This window comes from Cataglyphis hispanica, chromosome 5 (genome assembly GCF_021464435.1).
Source record: "Cataglyphis hispanica isolate Lineage 1 chromosome 5, ULB_Chis1_1.0, whole genome shotgun sequence".
Lineage (NCBI taxonomy): Eukaryota > Metazoa > Arthropoda > Insecta > Hymenoptera > Formicidae > Cataglyphis > Cataglyphis hispanica.
Window position 1 is genome coordinate 1,367,189 of NC_065958.1, and position 27,456 is coordinate 1,394,644.

Here is a 27,456-nt window from a genome sequence, read left to right on the forward strand (position 1 = left end):
GAAACTGCTAACACTACATTTTTTTTGCGAGAATATTTCCTCTTGAGTTTGATTGGCAGTAGTAAATAATTCAATAATCTTGTTCACAAAGTTAATGTTTCAAAAAACAAATTTATGAAATTTTAATTTAAGAGAATATAAATTTTATATATATATATATAATTCTATATAATAATAAAATAAATTAATTTATATTTTATATAGTTTATATATATAATAATATATAATAATATTTATATATATAAACTGTGTATGCGCGAATAAAATTCAAAACTGTAAAAGATTCTCTCTTTCTCTTCTCATCTATCTCAATGAAGTATCAAAAATAAAGTTATTAATTTTTAATCTGACTGCAAAGATATGAATAAAATTTATTTATATTTATCTGCCTGTAATTTATTATCTCATAATAAATATCATAGTTCGTGATAATATTATACATAATAATAAATTAAACAATAATGATTTATGAATTTTATTTTTTTTATTTAAGTTTTATAAAATAATATACTATATATGTAAACACATACATACATTGCAAAATATGTATGTATATGTATGTGTAATAATTAGAAGAGTGTATATATAATACAATAGATTTATAATATACTTAGCGCGCGCGTTAAAATATTTAATTAAGCGTTTCCTTTGTCTGATTGCAATCTTATAATTTTTCGAATCCATAATAAAATATTAAAAATCTTGAATTGTTGCATTGTTAACTTTTTGAACTAGATCATCGAATTGATAATTTATTGTTTAATCTCTATTCATCATAGTCATTTACAGCCACATTTCTGAATTATTCGGTATTTTTGCGAAGAGAAAAGCGTTATAAAAAATTTAATAAAATTTTTGTACAATTTTTTGCAAAAAGATTTGAACAATCGGAAACAAAACTTAGTAATTTGTCTTTGAATCAAGAATAAGATATAATAAATTTTTTTTTTCGGAGTCCGTCCAGAAAATTAAACTGTTGTCTCTCGCGGATAGATGGATATAAACAATTCCGGAATTCTCTCGGCTTTCTCTTCCTAATCGCGAAAAATTACGACTTGTATGCTTAATTGCGATCTTTTTCTCTGTTTTGCTTTTGTTTCTTTTTCCCTATTTCTTAAATATTTTTTTATCTTCTCTCTTCACGGCGCTCTCGCGCATCTTTTCTTAAGCCTATATACGACAAATTTCGCGTTTACGTTCTACATTCTGTTGAGCTGGTGTTATGTCCTTGTTTATATGTATGTGTATGTGAATGTACTTGTATTTTAATCCTTACGGCTTTCTTACAAAGCTCACCCATGTAATTTTATATTTTTATTTGTTACTGTTACGTAAAGTATGTTGTTTCGGTCAATACGGTTGTATCATATTCTTACGATTCATCTCCGCTAATCAAACAAAAGAAAAAGTAAAACAAAAATTAAATATAAATTCAAACGTATGATGAATTAAAACAACGCGAAAACTCCAGCCTGGAGACTTTTATTCAGTAATATATTTATAATTAAATTTATAATTAATTTATATTTTTAACATTATTGCGCAGCAATAAAATTAAATTAAAAACAAAGTAAAATTACTAAAATAAAACATGAAGAACGAGCAAACAAGAACGCGCGAATATACTTTTTTTTAATTTTAAAGCGAGGATATTTTGTGACTGCAAGATTGCAAAAAACATTAATAAAAGATATATGCGTATATAATATATAATAAAAAGATTCTGATGTAAATGTATAAATTAATTAATTAAAATTAATAATTTTTAACATTAATTATATGAATATAATTCAGAAATATATAGTAATCGATATATATATTAATAATTACTCAGAATTAAGTAGATACAAAAAAATCATAATATATTAATAAACAAAATATATTCAACGATTGTTATATTATGATAAATTTAACATAATTTTTGAATCATTTATTTATATGTTAACTCAATTTCAATGCAATTGAGCTATTAAAAGCCGATTAAATTTTATTTATGAACATGATATTGTGAACACATTATTCTTTTGTCTCTAATGTATATGTATAACAAGCGTATTATATTCAATTGTAAGTTTATTAACCGCATGCTTTCGTTTTTATCGGCTTTCAAAGTCAGAATGATATTGTAGTCACAAATTATCTCTACTTTATAGTATATTTAATCACATTTATATTTAGCCAAATTATTTTTTTTCCCAACAATCAACATTTTAATCTTCTATTTTTGTAAATGAAAAAAAAAAAAAAAATGTTTCGAATCTATTTTGATATTTGATTCATCACTTCCAATGCATTTAAAATATATGTTAATTTTTGTTTTTGTCATACACACAATATCAATTTTTATCAAATAATAGTTTCCAAAATAAAAAAATTATTTATACTTTTGATTAAAAAAGGCAATCGTCTGGATAAGATTAATCACTTTTTTATATCTTATGCAATATGTTTATTTTGAATATTTGAGGATATCACGCTTCTCTCTTTCACGCTTTATCAATCTCTGGGTTATAATGAGACATTTAATCATTTTGTTTTGTTCACAAGGGAATGGGCGGTATACAAAATGTGGGTGACACATGCGATAGTTCGTCCACTCCGTTCCTCTTTCCTCTTTCCTCTCTCGATGCATTGCTCCTCTCAAATCGAGTTTATACATATCGCATACATAATTTAGGAACTTAAGAATACTGTGACTTTTTGTCAATACGCCCTAGTCTCCACTATTCTGTCACTGTACGTCTCTTTGTGGTCATGAAAAAGTATTGCTAACGTTCGTTAAGAATTGACTCGTTTTGCACGCATATTATATTCTCTCTCTCTTTTTCCTCTGTTGCGTGCACATTCATCGAGAAAAAAACAAAGTGGCTGCCGTTCCACGTGACGCACGTATCTAATTTAAAGTTATTCTCTTTTTTTTGTTTACCCTGTTGTTTAATGCAATAATAATAATAACAGCACGTAATAATCGCGCGTTTATTCATCGTTTATATAATTATAATTAATCGACTGATGACTCGATTTTCTTGCGCGAATTATACTCAATTATAGTAATGATAATAAGGAACTATATTTATTTAGCGATATTAACGAAACGCGAATGTTCCAGTTATATATATATTACGCGCATAATTTATTAAGGGTGCTGTGATCTTTGTCACTAGAAAGAAGGGAGGAATCTTTCACAAATTCCTCTGTCAACATGTGGCAAGATATTTCGCGCATTCATGTACTATATATTTTAAATGCGCTATTATTTTACCACAACCATCCCACGATTGCTTTCTTTATGTCTTAAAAATCGAGAAGTTTTATAATACGATTTGTAGACGAGATGTAGACGAGATGTGTACAAAAAGAATTTAGTATCATCCATTTTTAGAATGCAATATCGTGATATGTAGAAAAAAAATACATGCGTAATAAAAATGCAAATAATTGTTCTAATGTCAGTTAATATATTAATAATTAAAATAATAAATTAAAATCAAAATTAATACAAAATTTGCATTTCTTTTGTTCATATTAGAGTTAGAATTTTAATCTAAAAACAGAGATATCAAACCAATAATTAATTGAGCATGATAGTTGATGCAATTTTAACAATGATAATTTACAAATAATAATTATGGCTCATGCTTGATAATTCATTATGATATATATACGTTAAACTTTTACAGAATTAGATTGTTCGGTTATTCAAAGAAGTATTACTAAATATCGATCACCTCTTCGTCTGAGAAGTTCGTTCTTTAAAAAGTCAATTTCATTTTTTATGTTAATTGAAAAATTCCTCTCATCTTTCCGCGTAATATTATAAGATCACGAGAAATTTAAACCTAAACCAATCACGAGTAGACCATTAAAATCTCTCAATCTTCACCTCATTCACTCGTCAATTGGACCGCATTATACAACTTAGAATGAATGATACTCTCTGAAAAAAAAAAAAGGAGTGATCAAACAGCGTTGGCTGAGAATGCAAGAAAACGACCACAGAATTCGACATTTGAATTAAAAACGTCGTTTGTTTCTGCATTGTATAGCATAGTCCAATTGAGATTTCGGGTTTCAAAAGGGGCCCACCCCTCATTTTCGTCGAGCGAATTTTGGGCCCATTTTAACATTCACAATTGTATTACTGGAAGCGCGAATGAACGCAACATCCGATGATGTCCAGCCATATTTTTGCGATATATAGATTATAATATAATATTCACTCTCACGTTTATGTCTTTCCTCGCTAGCCCGTTTAGTCCCTAGATCTAATCGCGACGCTAATTAGCGACCGCAACATTTTAATTCTAAAGTGTAACGCTTTTTTCGCACTCTCACGCACGCTCTTATCGTCTTTCTCCCTATTCCTTTCTCTCAATCTTTCTCTCGCATAATTTTAGGTTTTCTGTTTCTTTTTTTGTTTTTCTTTTTTAATACCTCCACGTCCTCCTCCTGTTAAGTTAGCATTTAAAATGTATCGTCGACCGATGCTCTGTACATCGCAGACGAAGATTACGCGATATCTCTATGTATACATTTGCTAGCTTTTTTCTTCAGCTCGATCTTTTTCTAATCGTTTGATCTCCCTCTGTATGAATTTTAAGTTTGCACCTACATTGGTTGACACCGACGCTGATTAACTTTCTCGGTCTGTCTTGTGTTATATATAAGAAGGATTAGAATCTAATAAAGGTCAAATTGCTAGACTCATACGCTAACCAGAATTAGTTAATCCAGTTTGTCGGTGTAACTCAGCCTTAGACGATTAGACGCCGGGGATGTGTTTCGTAGTTCTCGTGTGTGCGCGTGTGCGTGTGTGTTTGTGTAAAGTGTGTTGCGGTTGTTTGCCGCTGAAAAAACTCTCGTATCTTCTTCTTATTTTATCGCGTTGACTCGTCTATAGGGTCATGCATATACAGCATTATTTTAAATTAATTATAGGGTAATTCGCGTAATATATGTGTATATATAACGGGGGTTACTGCACGTAATCGGTTTTAAAGCTATACAGTGGCCGATTAGATTCATAACAGTCATCGTCCGGCGCCTCCGAAAGCGGAAGCTCCGAGCGGAACTTTTGAAGCGAGCATTCAATGTCAATTAGAATTACAAAATAGCATAAAATGCTTATTTTCATCCTTGTCATTTTGCTATTTTTTTCTTTTTCTTTTTTTCTGAAAGTAAGGACATCGTTGTCGCCGTAATATAAGTTAGTTACAATCAATATAGTAATAAAAAAATGATGAATGATGGCTTGAAAATGATTTCGATTACCACAAAATATCTTATATAATGTCGTAGATCATTGTATTTTTTTCTATAAAGTTTATTAATCATGAATCCATAATAAATTATATTCGTGCATTAAGCACATTCCTTTTGCGACATAAACAATGTAATATGGATAAAAAGCTATTTTGTAATTCTAACGATATCATCTAGTACTGTTCCTTCCTTCTTCCGAATGTCTTCCGATATTACGTCTCTCATTGTTTCGGACTTACCTCGACGGCCCGATAAATTCAACGCAGCTTTCTTGCATGTCTCTCCTTCTATCCGCAAATAATGCTAACAGCGTGACGTCAAATATATAACACGCCTACGTATGTAACTCCCTCACTCACTTGCCGCTATATCCTTCTGTTATTTCGTTGCGCACCCGGGAAAGTAAAGCTGCGACAGGATAGGAGAGAAGCACCGTTCCGCCATTTAACCAGCGAAAAGGCACGTTGGGAGAGAAGAAGGGGCTTGAATATCTGCACGCGCAGAAAGAGCAGCAAAAAGGATCTCTTGATTTATCCACTCTACTTTTTCGTCAGCCTTTATCCCTCTTCTCCTTTTCTCTCTCTTCCTTCCCCGCGCCGTCGTTTTTCTCGGCCGCCATTAAATTCCTCAGCCTTTCCCGCGCGCATACGATTAAAACTTGAAAGCCCAGAAACAAGGTCTTTCCCAGGTGTGAACGCGCATGTGTCTATTTATTATGTAATGTATTTATACGCGGACACGCGCAGTGCGCAGGGCGCTCGTTAATAATTGCAATCGCCATAATAATATCATGTAATATGTAATTAATAGTTATAATATATATTCGTGAGAGTTGGTATATATGTATTTATCTCTTCCGTTTCTTTATTTGCCTTAAATATTAAAGATTATCGTCTAATAATTATCAATTATTTATATATTTATATATATATATATATGTATATATATATTTATATCTTTATATATATATATACTATTTATATATTCTAGACTTAAATGTTTAAATATTTAGCAATTAATAATATTAATTTAATTTATTATATTATATATATGTGTATATATAGATATATATACATATATATATATATATATATATATATATATATATGTATATATATATATATATATATATATATATGTATATAATATTATATTATTATTTCTTTTATTAATGTGTCGGAGAACGGGCTGGCGTCAATACGCAGTTTCGGCCATAGTTACCTTATATTGCAGCGCGCGTTGTTCCTTCTTCCTGTTTTCGTCTGACGGTCAATCTTCCTGTCGCTTTTCTGTCATCTTTTTTTTCTATGATCTTCTCTGGACGTTTTCCCCGTTGCTTCAGCTTTCTTCTCTTGCTTTAGCAGTACTTCAGTAATTTTCCCCCTTCTATCTACAGTTGCGTCCAACTGTACTAAATTATATAACTGAACTAATGCTCTAAATTCTTTTTTAATGCGTTGTTATATATATTCGCGTAATATTTTGTCCGGTTGTTTATACACAATCTGGACTTTGAAGTTGCGATCGATTAAATCCTACTTGAACGTTCCCTCCTGTTATGCATGTTTGAATGTATCGCAACCATCGATCATCATTTAGCAGTAGACGTGTGTATATGTTTTCTTTTTCGTCCAGAGATCATTTACTATGTTTAGCTGCCTCAAGTCGTCCATGTTGCTTATTATATCAGGCGACCGTGCTGCGTTCTGCCGTCTCGTCCATTCTGTTGGAAAAGATATTAAAAATTCAACAAGTTAGATGTTTATCTTGCAACACGTCATTTTAATTAATTCAGAATTCATTTATATAGCTAACAAAAAATGTATGTATGTGAATGCAAAATCCACTTTTTAAAACATATTCGGTTTAGGTCATATAATTATCTTTTGAATACGTAAAATAAAATTTGTTTTATTTTATTGCTGTTATTAATATTTTATTATTGTCACATAGAAAAAGTCGTTTCTCATAAATTTTCGTAGCTATATTAAGTGCTATATCAAAAATTATAAAATTGAAAAAAGAAACCTAACTATTTCATACATTAGACTTGGCGAATATCTAATAATTTTACTTCAAAATAAAATCTATATTCCATTGAAATATTGATGGCTCACGTACCTGTTATTAGGTCTTAACAAGGCTCAATGGTAGCCATTAGTGAACGCCGCTGGTATTAAAGGGCCCTGAAACAGCACAAGATATCGGTCTCATCAACCTTTCCATAAAAATAATGATTATTATACAAGGGTAAGCGCCAAAGATTAACCCTTATATTTGCCTGCATATCCAAAAATTGCACCGTGCAATTGCGGTACTTGGCCTTTAAGGTTGTAGTCTCTTTCTTGTGCTACTTTTTTTTTTGCTCGAAAATATTGCACATAATATAAAGATAATAATAAATGACGATATATATGCGCGAAAGATATAATGTTACATGAAAAGTTTCAAGTAATATTGTTAAACATGTTAAAATTGTAGAGAATAGTAGATTAGAAAAATTTATAAATTTAAAAAGAGTTAAGGGTAAGGGTTAACGTATGTTTTCGATACAAGTCAGGATAATAATTATATTAAATCATACTATACCTGATTAAAGACCTATACAGACCAGAGGCACATTTATAAAATGTAGAATCAAAATATATAGGATGTATAAAGCGTAATGATATATGTACATGGAAGCAATTTGATTATAAAATTGAGAGAGATAAACCGATCGCATTAAACATAATTTACTTTTTGCAAGAGGGTATTATTTATTCATATCTTCTTATCAGATCCATGAGATGCATAAAACTGGTGAAATTGCAGTATGGAACGAAACGATAAAGAGCTTAGTCGATAGTCAAACAATTCTTTCATTTCGCAATACTTTGTCAGCGTAAAATGCATTACTCACATTCTTGCATGCGAATCTTTAAATATAAAAATGCGAATATTTTGGAATATCATTGATTTTACTAGAATAATTTATTTTATCAATCATAAAAAAAATTATTAAATTAATTAGCAAACTCCTCCATTCATCATAAAACACTGTGTAAAAGCTTCCTTTAATTATTTTTTTTTTTTCATAATTGTTTGTTTAATTTATTTAGCCTCTACTTTCTCTGATCTCTTCACTTATCTTCCTGTCAGCTACGAAATTTTATTTATTGTTAATAGCACAAAATTACATTTACGAAACGAAAGGCAACCAGATTGTTTTTTACAGAGTATAAAAAACTTTGCAGCTTATGACGTTGAACAATGAACTAGATATAAATTGATAGTAAGATAGTGCCAAATATATTGACGCTCTTCATGCTTTCGTTCCATTTATTTCGGGAAGGGCCCGATCCGATGAAGAAAGGGGGAGCATTAAGTGGACTTACGGGACTGTAGTTGAGCGGGGCACGGGATACGGCGATCGCGGGGAACGCGGTCGTGGGGGGCTGCGGGCTAGCTGCGGCCTGGACGTAGCTTGCGACTGCGGAATCCGCGGCTGCGGCTGCTGCTGCGGCGGCGGCGCTCGAGCTGTACATGTCAATCGGGCCCGGCGAATTGGCCGCCGGGAAAGACCGTCCCTGCGGCCCACCGTGTCCGCCGGCCGCGTGCGGCGACGCCGGCGGGAATCCGGCCTGCGCTGCGGCCGCCTGGTAGTTGTTCATCACTGCAATGAACCCGCGTCAATGTTCATCCTCTTAACCCGATCGCAACGGAGGTCGTCGTCATGACGAGGACGAGCCTCGGTGAGGCTCGACCTCGTCTTTCGCGGAGTGTGCGCGTTAAGAAATATCAAGGAACAATTTACGATGAAATCCTCAATTACTGTGGCAAAATTTTGATGTTATAACTGCTATAATCGATTCAACTAATGATAATTACATCATTTTATATATTAGATCATTATTATACTAAATGTCTGATGATAAATGAAACAGCTGATCACTAAAAACTTGCATATACTTTTTCACTACAATTCTTATTACAAAGCGAACGCTCGTCGGAGCTTCGATTACATCATAGTATATAGTTGAGGATTTAAAAAGATTTAAGAGGCTTTTTTTATATAAGCGTTATACAAATGATATTAAGTGAAAGATTTAAGAGACCTTCTTTACATAAGCGTTATAAATGATATTAAATCGCGTTTAACTTTCGTAATTTTTTTGTAGCTTATGACATTTCACGACAATTATAAATCTAAGTGACAATTATTGAAGGTGAATATTTTGATTAATTCATTCTACCCGTGATAGCGATATGAGCCTTTTGCATGCCTTATCCGTTTTAGGAATCTTCCATGCAAGTACCTGAGGCACGTTGTTCCGTTGGCGTTCCCCGAGTTTTTAGCTTTTTCGCCTCTTTCCGCTTACTCATATCAAACTCATTGCAGTTGTGTAACGGTATGCTTTAGCTAAATCTCATTAGAGATAAGATTCTTTAACTCATATACTATATGTAGTGTGACTGTTATAACGAGCTCACGCACATTCGTGCATAAATGAACGATGAATATCTCTGGTCTACACTTTACTTCGCGAGCTGTGTATGTGTTTCCCGCGTTTAACGATCGCGTAATTGCGTTTACATCACGATACATACACATTGAATACAAAGAAAAGGATAGAGTCTATTTAACGAATTTTCTCGCAATGCATTTCATTAACGTAAAAAAAAAAAAAGGAAGGAATAAAAGAAGACACTCATGAAGCGTATTGCAAGGCAGCCTTTACGTACGACCATAGAGACAATAAAAAAAGCGCCTTGCACATATATATATATATATATATATATATATATATATATATATTTATATGTATATGTGTGTACATATGACATACAACAGGTCACTGGGACAAGCAACGCAATCGCACGAGGCAGTGATGGCGATCGATTTGAGAAGTTTACGAGATACAACAGACTTTCGACTACGGTTACCGTTCTTGCGTTTGATCCGTACATGGATCTCACGAGAAATGCGCTAATTTTCCTTCGTGCTGTTAAATTAAAGCGGAATAAAGATTGACAAGGTTGATTCGATTAAGTAAGCCAAGCGACACAAACTAAACTTACCCAATTTCGCATTCTCATCAGCTGTCGAAGTAAAAGATCTCGCGTGAGAATATATAAATAAGGTAAGCAAGGGAAATTATTGTGATGCGGTCAATTGCGGAATTTAATGCAATAGAAAATAAATTCAAAATCAAGTGTTTGTGCCTAAATATTTTCAGAAAGCACATGTTTTTCTTTCTCTGTCTATCTGCCTTTTGATATTGAATGAATTTATTGAGAAAACTAAGAGGGTTAGAAATTTAATTAATAAGTTATTTTACTCTTCGTGCTGATTGCAATGCAAACAAGAAATTTGATAATCGATTTTCCATCTGTCATGAAGAATTTCGTAAGATAATCTTATCTTTTCTCTTGCATCAAATTCAATTATTAACAGAAGAAATTGCTAAAAATAATTTTAAACTCAAAATCTAAACTTTTTTGGATTCAAATAAATGACCATCGAATGATGCTTTCTAATATTTTTAAATTTTTTGATACTTTGATAGCAAACAATTACATACTTTACTTTCCGTAAACAATGTTAAAGAAAATACGTGTGTTAGCTTTACAAATATTTACCGCAACACTACTACTAACACTTGATTAATATTTAATATACACAATGTAATGCACAATGATACGGATTAACTACTAATGCAATTGCTGTTTATAAAAAAATTATTCTCAAACGTCTTTTTCTAAATCCTGCCAATGCAATTGTCCTGTTTCGTACAGTTTCGAATAAAAGTAACAAGGAGCGAAATCTCTTTCTCGTAGTAAAACTATTTCGTGTTACGCTCAAAGCTGTATCGCACGCGGGACAGTATCTCTGCGCGTCGTTCGCATTGCGGAACTTTAGCACTCGTAAAAACTCTGACAGATAGCCAATAAGAAGCGGCGGAGATTAATGCATCTGACTTGAACGATCCCGTATATCGCGTTCGCACGAAAGCTCGCGTAAATGTCATATGGTACGTACTTTTGGATTAACGGCGGCCACAGAAAGCAGAGATAGGAGTTAAAAGTCGACCAGAACAAGAATGAAGAAGAAGAAGAAGAAGAAGAAGAAGAAAAAGAAGAAAGAGGAAGACGTGGAGCGTGGGGGATGGGATCGTAAGCGGGCGGTACGCGAAGAATTTGAAACTCTCGACGTCGGGATGAAGGAAGAGTGGGTCCGATGGCTACGGGAAACCGAAAGCGCTCCGGCGTACAATCTAAAAACCCATTCAGCTTTTAAACTCTTGACAATGGCGGCAGGTTACAAAGTTTTGTGCCGGTGCCATGGCATAGAGAGGGCGGCGGCGCGTGGGAGGACGAGCGCGATTCAAAAGTTTGATTTATTTGAGAGGAGATTGCGGACGGCACGACGACGCGACGGCGGGCAGATCGGGGGCAGATTCTCGAGATGGGGAAAAAAGAAGGGAATAAAAGTACGAGGCGTATTTCGCTGCCGGCATCTCGGCGCCCTCGCATGTGCGACACTTCTCTTGAGGGACGCCGTCATCCCCTTCGCCTCTCTTTTACCGTTCTCCTTTTTTCCTTCCGTTTTCTCTCTCCTTGCGTGTCTTCGGCGAAGGAAGCGATCACGCGAAAATGAAGAGATGCGAAGCAACGAGAAAGTATCTTAGTTAGGATCGAAGACAATGTTTCTCCTCGCGAAGGAATATTTTAGCGAGAGAAAAATTATCGCGAAATAAAGGTGGTTTTCAACGGAAAATTATCTGACAGAATTTTAAGCAACATACATTTACTTTGTTCGCATTTCATAGATAATATTGCGAGTATAGCGACTATCGTTGATTATCAGTGACATATTTTTTGTAAATTAGTTAGAGATTTATTATATAATTAGATATTATTGTCAAAAATGATTCTACATAAAATAGTGTCATGCGAAATAATCGTGCTTACTAATAAATCAGTCATGCTTTCCGTTGCTCGCCTTAATGGTCCTCCGAAATGATGGATTTAACTGACTAAAATCTTACTGTCCGACTGTCATTGTTCCAGTAAATGAAGATTGATTCGTGAAAACTAACTACTAAGCAGCCCATTAAATAGTAAAATTGGAAACATTAAAAGAACAATTCTTCAAAATTGTCCATCTTACAAGCAGAATCCAATTTGCAAAAATACCACCGTAAAATGATATTAAAATGAGATGGCAAAAGCTGATACGAACGTAATATTGTTTTCAACATTTTATCGCAGTATTTCGTTCAAGCAATCGCAATTATTAATTGCGAACAATAGCGCACGATCTTTATTACTCGCGACCTCGCGTGACTATTTAATGAAAAAGTTATCATAGTCGAAATTGTTTGCATTTCCGGGTAAATCGATCGCAGCGCGACGAAGCGAGTAGAAAGAGCGCAGCCAAGGAGAAGAAAGATTTTTAAGACGTACCAGAAAGCGCTTGTGTAAGTAAGGGCGTGTTGTTGTTTGGGGTGAGCTGTCCATTGGTTAGATCCACTGAAACATAAAACTTCAGTCACAACTGCACTACTCTTGCAATGCATATATATGCTTTCGCTATATTCATTTCCGTCGACTATCACTCGACAATATAGTCTGGAAATATCTAATATATTGAGAAAAAAAAGATGAATAAATGAAAAAATAGAAGGAGAACAGAAATGTGATGATGGCGCGCCGTGACGATGGATGACTGAAAGGACAACAGACGTAAAGAACAGTGATTTTTCCCGAATGTGTTGCTTTGTCAATCGTCTCTCTTGTTTTCTCGAGTTTCGTCCGAGGATATCGACGGTCCTCGAGTATGCGTACCTTCTGCCACTCGTCTTCGATACTAAAGTGTGAAAAATAGCTCTTAAACACTCATGTTCTCTTCTATCGCGGAAAAATTACATTCGATGGATGAGTTCGCGCGTGTTGAAACGCGTTGAAAGGAAACACATCGAAAACGTATAACGGAAGCGCTATACGTCGCCGAAAAGTGTGTGACAGGTGTTTCCTCTAAGGCACTTAGAAAGCTTTCGCTCGTATCGACGGTATCAGCTTTCTCCATCGAGCGAGGATGCTCGAAACCGCGTTGGCGTTTACTGCCACGACTACGGTTTCGATTCGGATGCATCGACTGGCTGTGGCAATAATGGAAGTACCTACGAGTATCGATCGCCGTCGAAACTACGGCACGGGATTCCCTAGAGTAGCACTCGATGCATCGAAATGCACTTTGGTATTAATATGCATTTTCCGTACGCAACAGACGAAGGCAGAAACGTACAAAACGCGATAAACGAGGCGGGACGATTTGAGAAGAATCCTCGAGGAATGGTTATACTTCGATAGCTCGCGAAGATGGGATTTCTGTTTTAGATAGAGAAAAAAAGAATGAGAAAGGGCGAGAGAAAGAGAAAGATCGATGATGGCGGAAAAAAGTACGCGAGCATGTGTGTGCGTGCGCGTGTGAGAGATAGACAGCGAAGAAAGAGATATTTCGGTGTGTGTTTCGAGCAAAGTGAATGTCGACTTCATACATTTCTTCCGGAGTGCATTGCGTTGGACGTGTTGCATCGGCGCCTCCGTATACGCGCGGCCTGCATTCTCACTTCCTGTTCCGTGGTAGTACACCGCCGGCACTCCTGACATTAATAAAGAACAACAAGATGGCTGAGAATGATGAGAAAGAAAAACGGGGACGGGGAGTATGATCTGTAATGCGAACTGTTACCGGGGCAAAAAGGAGACGTGGATTTATATGTTAATGTGCTGCGTGAATTAATACACTCTAAGATATGTGCAGATATGTACTTCATAATCTTCTATCTCAACGCGCTTAATCTTGTGTAAATGCTATATCGTGACGTGATATAGTTAATATAGTTAACATTTCAAATTCAAATAATGCCGTACGTAAATTATTATTTAAATATAATTTAGGAAATTTATTCTTACATTATTTTCGAACTCTCTAACGTCACATTATTTTTATCTTGATCATAATAGTTACAGTTTTACCTTTATTTTCTATTTCATTGATAATTTTATTTATTAGTTTATTCTGTACATACACAAATATATTTTAATTAATTATTAGAAAAATTAACTAAACCTTATTTGCTTTTTCATGCGATTATCTGCATCTTTTTCGCTACAAATTGTTACTTGCACATTACTAAATGCTACTCCTTTTTGTTTGCATTGTTAATAGTTTAACTAGGTTATAATCTTTAAAATGAATCGTCATATCGTCACGCATTACATGAACATTTTGAGAAAAATTAAAAAAGAAAATTATATTAAATAACGTGTTTAATATCAACATATGAGTGAAAATAATCTCGCAATTTGGTAGATATTATATATGATATGTACATCATAACATATTATATATGTGGGGAGAGAAACTGGAATGCAAATAAAATGCAATGACTAGCAATAAAAGCGGAATAAAAGCTTATATGTTTTCATGTCTATGGGCGGTCATGAAATGTTAAAGATTAATTTCTCAGCGTAATAAAGCATTTTTTCCCTAGTAGCAAGACATAAGATATCCGAAAAGTCGTGAATTTTACATGAATCACACATATTAAGTCCAAAATAAGAATAACCGCGATTATGGGCAGTATTGGTAAGAAATGCAAAGCGCAAAATGTAATCGCAATATTCCGCAGTTCTAAATTAAAAAATAACGGCTTTCATATATTAGTAATTTTTGAGAATCTTCATGAATATATTTGCAAATATTATTTATGTAAAAATTTTTCATTTAAATCAGATTTTTTTTAAGCACTCAAAAATGTTGACACTTCTTGGATAGATATTCTGTAATCTAGTTAAACTATATAAATTATAGACCGAATTAAATCGTGGGTGTATTTTTATTCCTAAGCAATTTAAAATATTTAAATATTTAGAATAACATTGAGTTAAAAAAAAGATAGAAAGAGAGAAAGTGCTGGGCAATTTCTGTTTTGAAAAAATTGTATATACTTATGAATCTCGAAATAATTTTTATATATATTGTAACTACACATTAAACACTCTTGACATCTATAATCATAAGATGCAAATAAATCAAAATTTGTAAAAAATGAAGAGTAAAGTATGCATTTCCACTTATCGATAGTATACACAATCATTATATTCAATAAAATTTTGATGTTTTTAATTAAGTCACATAAAAATAAAGTTAAGTCATATAAATATAAAAAAAAAAAAAAAAAACAGAATTTTACCTTTACACGAAGCAATTCAACAAATTTTAGTACGAGTATAATCTTAATATATTTTAATTGAATTGCATATTATACTTAAGCGAATGTGCGAATTGTACTTACAATATACGTGAATAATTTGAGAATGTAATCGGCAATATATTGTTAAAGATCGAAACGCGTTTTTGATGTACCGTTAATAGGAGAGAACGGAATGTCTATACTGTCGCTTCTATACTGTCACAACAGCGTGTTTTCATGGAGAAGCCTCGTTTTGGCCACGCAATCGGTACTGATAACGCGATTGCGAGAGAGGGTGAATGGACCATAAATCGTGGATCGACGTGATTTGTATGGGGTATCAGGGAGCTTAATGGTGTGGCTTGTCTATATCGACGTGTTCTGACCGGAAGTTCCGAACTGCTATAGTTAAAGGGGAAGCACTCTATAGATCTGTCCGCCCTTACTTGACGATTTACATTGTGTTATATGAATGAATGAATGGTGTCTAGTGGGAATTGCCTAAATAAAGAAGCTGAATATGGACGCTTTTATTAAATAGTAATAAAAGAGAAATGAGATAGTAATATGGAAGAATTGTATTCCATTGGATTTCAACTTGAATATTGAATTGGAATAACGAAAATTATCTACGTATTTCCAAGCGTACACAATTCCAATTTAATAATTATTTTTATATTAAAATATTCTCTTTCGTAATTACACACACACACACACACACACCATGATTCGCATTTTTTGATTAAAAACGTAATGACGAGAAAGAGAAAAAAAATATAATAATAATACTTCTTTTTATATAAGAGAAAGAAAAAGAGAGTGTGTCGCGCATGGCCTCGGATTGGACAGGTTGACGAATGAAACGGAAATCCTTGCCAGCGGGCGTTTATCGGAAGTTTCATAAAAAGAAAGGGGCCGCACGTCCAGCCATCGAAACGGGTGCGGCTTCCGGATTTTGCGACAACCGACGGCTGTACCGATAGCTCTTGGGGTCGTATCTCGATCCGGCCAAAAATAGCGATACGTACAAACACACAGATGTGGTCCCATATGTACAGTTGAGCCAGGTATGTATATACAAGGTGCTTCCAAAGTCGCGATTTCTGATTTATAGATGTGATATATTAACCAAATAAAAAAGATATTACAAGAATACTCCATATGTAATATTATAAATTAGACAAGTGCTAATGTATGTGTGTGTGTGTATGTGTCATTTTAAAATATATTCAGAATATTATATACTTGTATAAATAATTGAACATATTAAAAATGGCAATTTAAATTGTTGTAGATAAAATTTTATTTTGCAAGTAAACTTTAAGTAAACTGCAACTTAAAACAAGAAAAAAATCGTAAAAAAAATAAACAAGTTCCAACAATTTTTCAAAAATTTTCTAACCGTGATAAAAACGTGATAAAAACTTCCACAGTATCTTATATATATATATATATATATATATATATATATATATATATATATATATATAATGTACACACACTAATGTAAGTCTGTCCGTAGAAATCCTTATTGCCCGGGTTTGGCCGTTCATCGAAACGACCGACGCGTAGGGATCTAGGCCAAGAGTTCATCTATTTCGAGTGTATCTCCAGCTGACGTAAACGCGATCGAGACTTTAGATAAGGGTTTTGCACCGCGCGAAATCTACCCAGGGGACTCCGAATAGTGTGAGTTTTGAGTCCCAAATCCTGACATAGAATCACTCGCTCAACTTAGAATTTAGTTCGTCCGAGGGCGAGGGATGAATCAAAGATTACCAAGAAGAATTATCCGACACGTAAAGGACATGCCAATACGTCTATTTCGCGATAATTCCGTCCGTTGCTTCGAAATCAAAATCTGGATCTCTCTCGAGATAATTTATCTCGATATAAGTCCCTTTCTAATTTGAAGGACTCTAGCGAGAAATTACACATAAAACTCTGCGAATGTAGAAATTATTAACAAGTTCTTGTTATCTTTAAAAAATATATTCCATATATTTCATATATCCGTACACTTTTTCTTTCTCTCTTTCTCTCTCTCTCTCTCTCTCTCTCTCTCTCTCTCTCTCTCTCACTCTCTTGAGAAAATAATATTGATCGTCTTGTAAAGTTCGTATTGCTGTAAGAATTTTATTATTAGAAATTTTTTTTCTTTCGATTTCTTTCTACCAAATTTACCGATAATTGCAAAATATAAGAACAAAAATATCTTCCTTCTATTGTGTCACCACTTTTTCGTCTAATCAAGAAAAGAATCGAGAAATACCTTATAATTAATTAAATAAATGCTATTCGAGTCATCTCTATAAATGCAAACTTTATTCCAAAATTCCTTATTAAAAATAGATGGTATGTGTGTATAGAAAGAAGTAGTTAAGTGAATATATTTAAGTATTCAACATTATTTTATAATGCAGATATCTAATATAACGGATAGGATTAGCGGAATGCAAAAATAAACATTAGTATTCTTCAGTAAATTACGACGAAAATTTGTGGAATGTCATAGTTCCTGAAAACATTTTATTCATATCCCGGTTCGTATGCGTCAAAAACGCAAGTATAGAAGAGACTGCTGTGTAAGAAGAGTCTTATAAATGATTTCCGTATGCTTAATAGTGTCGATTTGCATCATAACAGCCACATATTGAAGCGCATAGATCTTGATCACTCTCATGACGAGAAGCTGCTATTTTTCCCATAACGAAAGAGAGCGAAATGCATAGATACTTTTGACGAAGCAACACATTGAACGAGTCATGTTTGTTAATAAGTCTTGTTGTTAATAAGCATCGTACAGTTAAAGATGGTTGTCAGTGAGTCGTTAATTCGCGCATCCATGCTCGGCAACGACGGAATTGTTCAATAATATTGTGAGTAAAATAAATTATAATAAATATTTTCAGGGCGGCAGAGAATCGTTAGCATGTCCTAAACTACACACATGTGTTAAGGCTATATGTGGGCAATAATCGTAATTTATATATATATATATACATATATGTTATAAATCAGATATATAAACATATACAGATATCATTGTGACAGATCAAAGTTTCTAAACTACGTACTCATCAGTATATATCACGCTGCTAACTCTAATTAGCACTTTAATACTAGCGGTTAAATAAACGACAGAAGAAATAATGATGTTGGGGCAGTAAATTTTATGATCGGCTCTAATTCGGATACTAGTCGCGAATATAGAACGGGAGCTTGTACAATTGTACAAGGAAATATCGGAAGAGATAATGAAATTGACAGACGGACACACAACACACAGAAGAAGATAATCACTCTTATTCTATCTACATGTCTAATTTTCTATCTACTGTTCTATGAATTCTAAGTAGAAACTGTAGACGAAGCATCGCAGCAAATCGCCTTACCGCTTCTAACAATTTCTTCGAAAGAAACTACTTTATCTATAGATGTAATTTCTTTAATAAACTCAAACAACACTCAAAAAACTTTTGTCATACACGAAGATACTTGTTACGGTCGCTCGAGATACACTATTTTATAACTCGGATCTGTAACTATAGCCTATGAACATCAGCCAAAATTGCCAACTACATTTTTCTACGATAAATAAATTGACAGAGTAATATAAACAATGTCTTTTGTCTTGCGCTTAATAATGTTATCATATTAAAGTATTTGCATATAACGTCTAAACGTCGATATAGAAATAATGTATTTTCGTATCTGTAAAAATTAGCATCGAAAATTACGTGGGCAATCTTAGCGTTATCTAGATTATTTACTATCAATGTTAATTACGAAGATTAGTCAACAACGACTTATTTTATACTACAAGACTGCTTCTAACCAGAGACTATATATATAATCATTTAATTCGATTTATCTAAATCGTCTACACTCTTGTACCACTGCGGGAAGATCTGGATCTAATTTTAATCACTATTTTCTTCGTTCAATAACATCTCGCCACCGTTTCAATAAATAAATGTACCATTTTAAGTTTCTTCTTATAATCCATCAAATAAACAATCGACCCGTTGTGGTTAAACTAGACGTTTTTTACTATGAACAATATAACAATATATAATATAATTAAAATCATTTTATATATATGACGATATTTTCTATAAGATAATAAATGTAGGTAGATGATAGATTACTCGCCCCTAGGTAACTGCATCTTCAACGAAGTCTTCCTCATCGATCTCGGCAATGATTTTGTTCCGAAATTGCCTTCCCTCCTTTTTTTGCTCGAAAATACTCGAAATACTCAATTCGAATTCGTTTATTTCACGGAAAAAATGATCCATAGCCGCATAATGTAATGAGCAATTTCAAGCGTGTCGCAATATTAGAAACATAATAATAGAAAGCCCGAAAATAAAGATACTTCAGAGATTATAAAGAAAAATATATATGTATAAATCATATAATATTTGAGAAAATCCAAACAAATATTTCGTTTTTTATTTTAGATAATTCCCTTTAGAGTGCTTTTTGACACTCTCGACACGGGCTATGGATCCGCGCGGAAATACTTTCACGAAACTGATTTAAGTTTTCACTAGAACTACGTACAACCAGTCTGAATACATGCAGACGTCGCTCTGACCAACGCGCAAAATAACAATCAAAGATAAATATTAATGTAAAGAGATACTTAAAAAAAAAAAAGAATCAATATATCCATGTACTTTTTTTAATTAGGGTAGAAGTTCACATTCTCATTTCTGTGTTGCATTACCTATAATAGTAAATCTAATTATATTCATTTATATAATCACCTTTAATATTTCAGCGAGAGATGAAAATCTCATGACCTCAATTAGCTCTAAACACGATGAGAATGCGAGCCAAGTATGAGGTATCGATAGTTCTAAAACAAGCTCTGTAAATTGAGATTTTCCGGCGTTTCATGACTGGCCGTGGCTTTGCCTCGATTTTAACGAGAATCCTTTCCGTGGAAAAGATCTAACAATTCTCTTGTCATGCGACGTAATGTACACATAAATGTTTCGTATTTTTTTTTTTTTTAAACAGACCTATAGACATCAGGCTAAGTTCTAGTGAAAACTAATGTTAGAGGCTCGAGTACTCATACGGATAGTATAAAACGATAGAAATTCTGGATATAACTATGTACTATGAGCTAGGCAGTCATCCAACATCAGTACGAGATACAGGATTTAAATGTGTGTGTATATATACCCACATTGGGAACCAAATATGGTTCTTATTACGATTACTTGTAAACTATTCTAGATACTATGAAGTAAAATGACATACGATTTATTTATATGTATATGTATAGATATAGACTCCTAGACCGATCAGAGGTTATCTATATATCCATATAATTTTATGCGCTAAAAATACGAGAATTTCATAATGCACCGTAAAACATCTCGTATTTACCATATGAAACACCCAGGCGTCTCTAGCCTCTAATGGATTGAGCAATGTGTGCACCGATTCCATTTTTAGAACACAGAATTGCAATCCGCTGCTTGTTTATACGATAGATTATATATGCAGGACGCTCCGGGAAATGTGTATACCAAACAGTACGATATTATTATATCGAATAACTCTATCAATACTCCGTTGAATAACTTGACATATTTCAGAAAATAGGTTCAATACTTATGATAAGGGTATAAGTGACTCACGCGTACGGATATCACAAAAGACTTTTATCAAAAATACGTGTGAAAGTCTATCTCAGCGGATTGTTCTTCATTCGATAATAATCTGGCGGTTTATGAACGAACACAACAATCTGAGAAAAAGAAATTTGAAAATCATGATTAAACGTCTCCCCCGTGTACCCACAATCGTCAGAATTGTTTCGGGCAGGAGAATTATCGAAGAAGCGAATTAGGTTTTAAAGATCAACTTCGTAGCGTGTTAAATGGCAATAGAAAGGGCTTTGAAGTAGATTAGAAAAGGTAGATACGGTGTAACAAATGTGCAGAAAACGAATCAACTGGAGATAGAGCTAAGAAAGTAATACAAACTTTTAGTGCTGCAGCGAAATCGTACAAGGCTGCGACTTATATCGCTTCTTCGATATACCTACTCTTCGCCAATCGCATTATCCGATTGAAGAGCTAATTATTCCCGTAATTAAATTGTAATGTAATAAAATATCTCAGGTCGTTGTAATGAAATAACGCGGTTATTTTTTTATAATAATGAAACTCGGACAATCAATTAATTCATTTTAATCGCCTGTTGAAAGCATCGATTATCCGATTCCCAATTTAATGAAAGATATAATGTTAACGTAAAAAAAAACGATATATATTATTTTATATACAATCTATGCTCAACCTACACGCAAATTCATTTTAATATGACAGAACAGATCTAAAATGATGAAATTAAGAAACTGTTGATTGCCGTAAATTTTTATACTAGTTATAGAATTAATAAGATTCTTTAATTTTTATGTAAACATTTTTATAAAATTGCAGAAAAACTATAACACTTAAAACGTCGTTTTTTACGTACAAGTTACACTAAACTGTTATAAAAAAAGTGGCATTTTACGCGGATATTTTAATAATGCACATTCTATTTCCGCCACAAATATAAGCGAGTGCATTTTTCTTATGTAAATCGATGTATTTAAAAGGTAGACGAGAAAAATACAAATCGCGTAGGCGGTACAACGAACAACGGATGCACAACTAACATACGGTTCTCTGTTTCCTAAGCATTCCATAAGAATATATACGTATAAAATATATATGTGTGTATATATCTGTATACGAAAAGTTCAACCAATCCAATAATAAATACTATCGATGACAATACTTGAACTAGTGGATACCTAAAGTAACTAGATAGTAACAGAGTGACAGAGATGTTTGATATGTCAATTAAAATTAAGTAATGTAAAAAGTGTAAGAAAATGAGAGAGTAGTATATAACAAGATATCAATTCTTATTTAATATAAAAATAATTGATTTTAATTATTATGCATACAGGTATATGAAAAGAATTTATTGTAATAGCTTTAATTCCACAAATGAAATTATTGTATCATATAATGGCATTTGTCGATAAATAATGAATACGGTATGTAACAATTTTAATAAGAAAAAACTTTTAATTTCACATTTTGATATTATAATAAAAAAATTTAAGTGCTATAACAATTATATCGATTAAGAAAACAATAACTAAAATATTAGAAATATATTTAAAAAAGTGCTTTTTTTATAATCTAAATAATAATTTCACGTACATAATGCCAATTTAAAATATCAAGTTTTTCAATTAAAGGACATCAAATTATTTTTAATTATTTTTAAAGTATGGAAAATCAAAACTAGTGAGATACAATACGGCTCAGACTCGTCATCGATTTTATATAATCTAGAAAAAAATTGTTGATTTATATATAATCTTAATAATATAATTGATAATCTTAATTGGTGTTTGTTGTAAATTGAATATGTGTAATGTTTGTGTAATGTATGAGTGTGGGTATGGAATCTGGGTATGTACTACGTACTACGGATTACGGTTACCGTCAACACGAGCGAGAACACGAGAACTTGGTGGAACAACCTGGCACTTTGGGGTTGAAGCTTACCGGTGCAACCCCCGCTGGGGCTCACGGACACTCGGCCTACCCTTGGCCCCACTGCGCGGTACACGACCGCTCCTACCCAACAAGAGACATCACCGATCTTATATGATGTAGAAATTTCTGTCGAGAACGCGATAATTAAATATACGCGATAATTTTATCATCTATCGATTTGGATAACTTGGTGCTGGATTAACTTTCATGCGGTTGTGTAGTTAAATATGAATAAATTCATAAATAAATTATTAATAAATTTAAATTGTTTTCTTCTTTTATTATAATAGAATTACTCATATTTTTTATATGTATACGATAAATATGTAAAATGTAATAATTATTCATATATCTCTGTATTTATAGTTTTTTTTTGCTACTTTAAAGAAAAGTCAAGTTTTAAAATTTCCGAACTAATTATAAACATAATAACGACATATTTAATTCAGCACCGTGCATTCTATACATATCGCATTTATAAATAAAGAGTTGTTTTCTACTTCATGTTCATTTTGCGCGTTAATAAAATTGCAATTTCTGTAATCCCCTATTGGTTAAGGCATGTGGTTTCCATAGATTAAATCTTTTTATAATTACAAGTTCACAATTAAATTCAAATTATATATACATATATACATAATTTAAATTTTTAATTTTAAATTGTGTTGAAAAATATATGTGTTTGTATCAGTATATCGTTTCAAACATGAATTTAAATGTATAATATTTATAAGTATAATTTCAATGTAAATACAAATAATAATTATATATAATTTCCAAAATTTTAGAATTTTTAAATGTATGCTTTCTCCATCAATCGTTCTTTATAAAATGGCAGATCAAATTGTACTGATCGTATGAGGTGACACCTAGCTCATAGCAGAAACTCAAACATGTTACACCACTATGTCGTGCTGCAAGAAGGGCAAACAGAATATTCTCTCAAGCCTCGATAAAAGGGAACTTGGTTTACTTCGTCTTTCTTCTATCCCTTCTTCCAACACACAGTATCGAGAAAGTTTATCTACTTTTTCGTTCATTGCGTGGTACTTTTTATTTGTTACAGACATTTATTATTTATAATCCTTAATCATTATAATAATAGAGCTTTAGAGAATCGTTATATGGCGGCGTTAATACGTATACGCGCGTGCGTGCGTGAGTGAGTGAGTGAACTCTGTCATTGAGTTCCAGAGCGATCTCTGACGGGCATTAAGTGTTACGTTACTCAGTACCCATGAGACATTTACAAAACTTTAGTGGTTGCAAGTTCTCTCTTCATCGCGTCTTATCGTTGGTAGCTTAATAAATCGTCCGAGCCCTCATCGATCGCCTGATAAATTAATTACTTTCACGAGTATGTTATTGTTAAGGCGCGTATAGTAGCGCAAGCCGAGGAAAGGAGCAACGTCGGAAGCATGATTCTATACCGTACGAAATCTTACGCATTAAGAAAGAGTGGCGATTGTCGAATAAGACGATTTCGCGTGCAAGAAAACTTGAAGAGATTCTCTCAGCAAGTCGTAAAAATCTCATTTATACGATAACTTTAATTTAAAAAAAGCTTGTCTGCTTGAATTTAAGAAATATAAATATTCTAAGTGTGCGATATATTGGAATACAAAAAGATGATCATTAAATTGCCAGGCATTATCAATCTATAAGTACCATGATTGCATGCAATTTCAAACAATTTATTTATTCCACCAGATTATTCCCTCTTTTGCTAGATTAATGTATCTGAAATTATTGTAGATTTTTTTAAATAATTTTTCTTTTAAATTGAAAAATGATATAGAAATTATTTATAAATTGATTTTCGATAATTTAATTAAAAAAAAGTATGTTGCGGAAATTATTATTATATATTAAATATTGGTATATTAGAATTTTTCACCATGGTACTTAGGGATTAATAAATATATTAGAGAAGTTCCTGTTTACTTCGAAATCAATATTAAATCTCTCTCATTTTTATTCCTAATCCCTAATTGACGTTTTAATTCAATCCCAAGCATAACCCGCGAGTCAATCGGCTTCAAAATTGCGCCATATATTGCTCTCACAAACGTTGTATTATCTTGGACGGTATATTTCCTTATATTTTTTTAACGTTGTCCAATTGCTTTTTAATTTCATAATATTTTATTCATAGCGATGTTCTTCAAGTAATCTTGCGTGGCATGCGGTTCAGCATCATCAGATCATCTCTGTGAGTGCAAATGGCATTGTGAGAGTCATTCTCGGGATCAGGCCAAAGTATTATTTTTATCCACGCGCGATCATAGTGATTTAACAACAATCTTACGAATAGCAACAATCGGACCATAGCTCGATAACGTTAACCGCGCCGTTCTGGGAAAATGCAAAGAAAATTTTCACGGTTTTGTCTTAATCTTTACGCGAGAATATATCACGGTATCAGCGGATCAAGTGAAATTTGCCAAGTAAATAAGGAAGAATATATTTATATCGCGAAATTTTGTTTCCAGATAGGACGTTAACGCGAGCGAACTACAGCCGCGCATAAAAGTATCAATAATATTATTTAAGCATCCTGTCGTTAACAAATGTATAAGCTCAGGACATAAGTGTCTCCTCTTGGGTTTGGCTCACTTCCGCCACTCAATTGTCCCGCTCGCAAACTCTCAAGCTTGCATTCATATCGCGCATTTAGCGCTAAATATAACTGCCTGACATTTAGTAGATAACTGCAGGTAATGCATATTTCCTGTATAATTAAGCAAACAAATTTTAAAATTAGACGAACACAATGAAGGATTATTTAATTTTCAATTCTCGAAATAACATTAAATGCAAACTTTCTTATAAGTCATGGATTCACATCGATAAAAACACCGGTATATATTCATAACGTTAAATGTTACGGTTCATGCTAATGTTGTTAGATGCAATTTTTATATGAGGCAAAAATAACTGAAAATTAGGCAGCTACATTTACGCCTAAACGCGGCACTAAACTAAAACGTGAATGCAAACCTTTAACAATTTATGTTATCGGCCATAGTTTCAGCGAGACAATTGGCGGGAACGAGCGTAAATCTGGCTGCTCTCTTCATGAATCTCCATAACGCCTTAGGGGGACGAGGACGGACAATTCGCTCGTCGCCTTTCTGTCTCTCTTCTATGCGCGCGAGACTTATCGTAACATATATTTCGTACACACGTCTTATCTTTTTTTCATTTTCTCGCCCTGCGATCGTGCGGATACCCCCATACGTGCGGTATGGGTTCGTAGGATCTTCATTAACGACAAACTCGAGAACACACAACGGAATCCAAACTCGATCACAGCTCTCGAACGTATTATACGTTGCGGTACGGGTGGAATAATGCCAGAGGGATGCGGGCCAGCAAGGGGGTGGCAAGGGGTGGGAAACCGAGAAAGCAAGGCGAAGGAATTAGCGCGGCGACATTACCGCACACTCGCGCGTCTCCCCTATTTACCGTTAATAAATCCGCGCTATAATTAATTAATCTTAATCTTCATTACGTTGGAAGGTAAATGTATGCGTGCAATGTGCAGCAACATGAAAGCACAAAGTGTCATTGCGATTTTCGCGCGTGCATTATAATCCACTCTTCTTCTTTTTAAAGATACCTTTAATGTCCTTAAAATTAATCTCTCTTATCTTCCGTATGCGAGCGCGCGCAGTTTAAAATGTTACTTTAATTAAATAAAAGTGTTTAAAAAATGCAACGTGTAATGAGAGAGTATAATTAATACACAGAGATTTTAATGTAAATCCCCGATTATACCCGACTGTTTCTATCGCATTAAATGTATTAAACCTATTTAATTGCGTTTCGTGTCGTCCTTGCTTCCGGGCTTCCCTGACACTTTATCGAGGGACGGAAATGCGGAACTTCGGAAAGGCCTGGAATGAGTTTAACGGTGTAATAATAACAAGAAGCACAAAATGGCCAACGGTCCTTGTGCGGCTTATTTCGATGCTAATCTCTCTCCTACGAGGGTCGGTACTCTTTTTTTTTTTTTCCTGACGTTTCACTTTCGCCTAACTCGACTTATGCCTTATTCTACATTTAGCAATATGTAACTTTTTTTTTTTTCTGGTTAATAGTCACGTGCCACGACAACGGCACCTTGTTCGCGATGCATTTGAGCGATGCATTTTAATCCTCCTGTGTAATAACTTTATAGTCGACAAATATACGACGTGTGTTGTGTGGAACGTGCAAATCATTTATTTGAAATTCACTTCTCTTTCCAGTTTATTTCAACTGATTCTTCTTCTTTATCATTGCCTTAATAATTTATGTCATGATAAGCTATCTCTTGGTAAAAATTTAATTTCCTGCTGCCAAGATATTTAATCTTGAAA

The 27,456-nt window shown here is 33.4% G+C and overlaps 1 protein-coding gene across 3 annotated transcripts in view; it reads right to left on the reverse strand.

Moving 5' to 3' along the window:
* Window positions 1–6,441: 6,441 nt before the first annotated feature.
* LOC126849779 (RNA-binding protein Musashi homolog Rbp6) overlaps window positions 6,442–27,456 on the reverse strand; it is a 590,853-nt gene continuing 569,838 nt past the window's right edge. For 2 of the 3 annotated variants that reach the window (XM_050592006.1, XM_050592008.1), the window contains 5 exons: window positions 13,806–13,910; window positions 12,712–12,777; window positions 8,640–8,917; window positions 7,384–7,448; window positions 6,442–6,985 (listed from right to left, as the gene is read on the reverse strand). In XM_050592006.1, the coding sequence (XP_050447963.1) occupies window positions 7,407–7,448; window positions 8,640–8,917; window positions 12,712–12,777; window positions 13,806–13,910 (491 nt within the window). In that variant the 3' untranslated portion in view covers window positions 6,442–6,985; window positions 7,384–7,406. The remainder of the gene's footprint in view (window positions 6,986–7,383; window positions 7,449–8,639; window positions 8,918–12,711; window positions 12,778–13,805; window positions 13,911–27,456) is intronic. The other variant, XM_050592007.1, reaches the window with a different exon arrangement.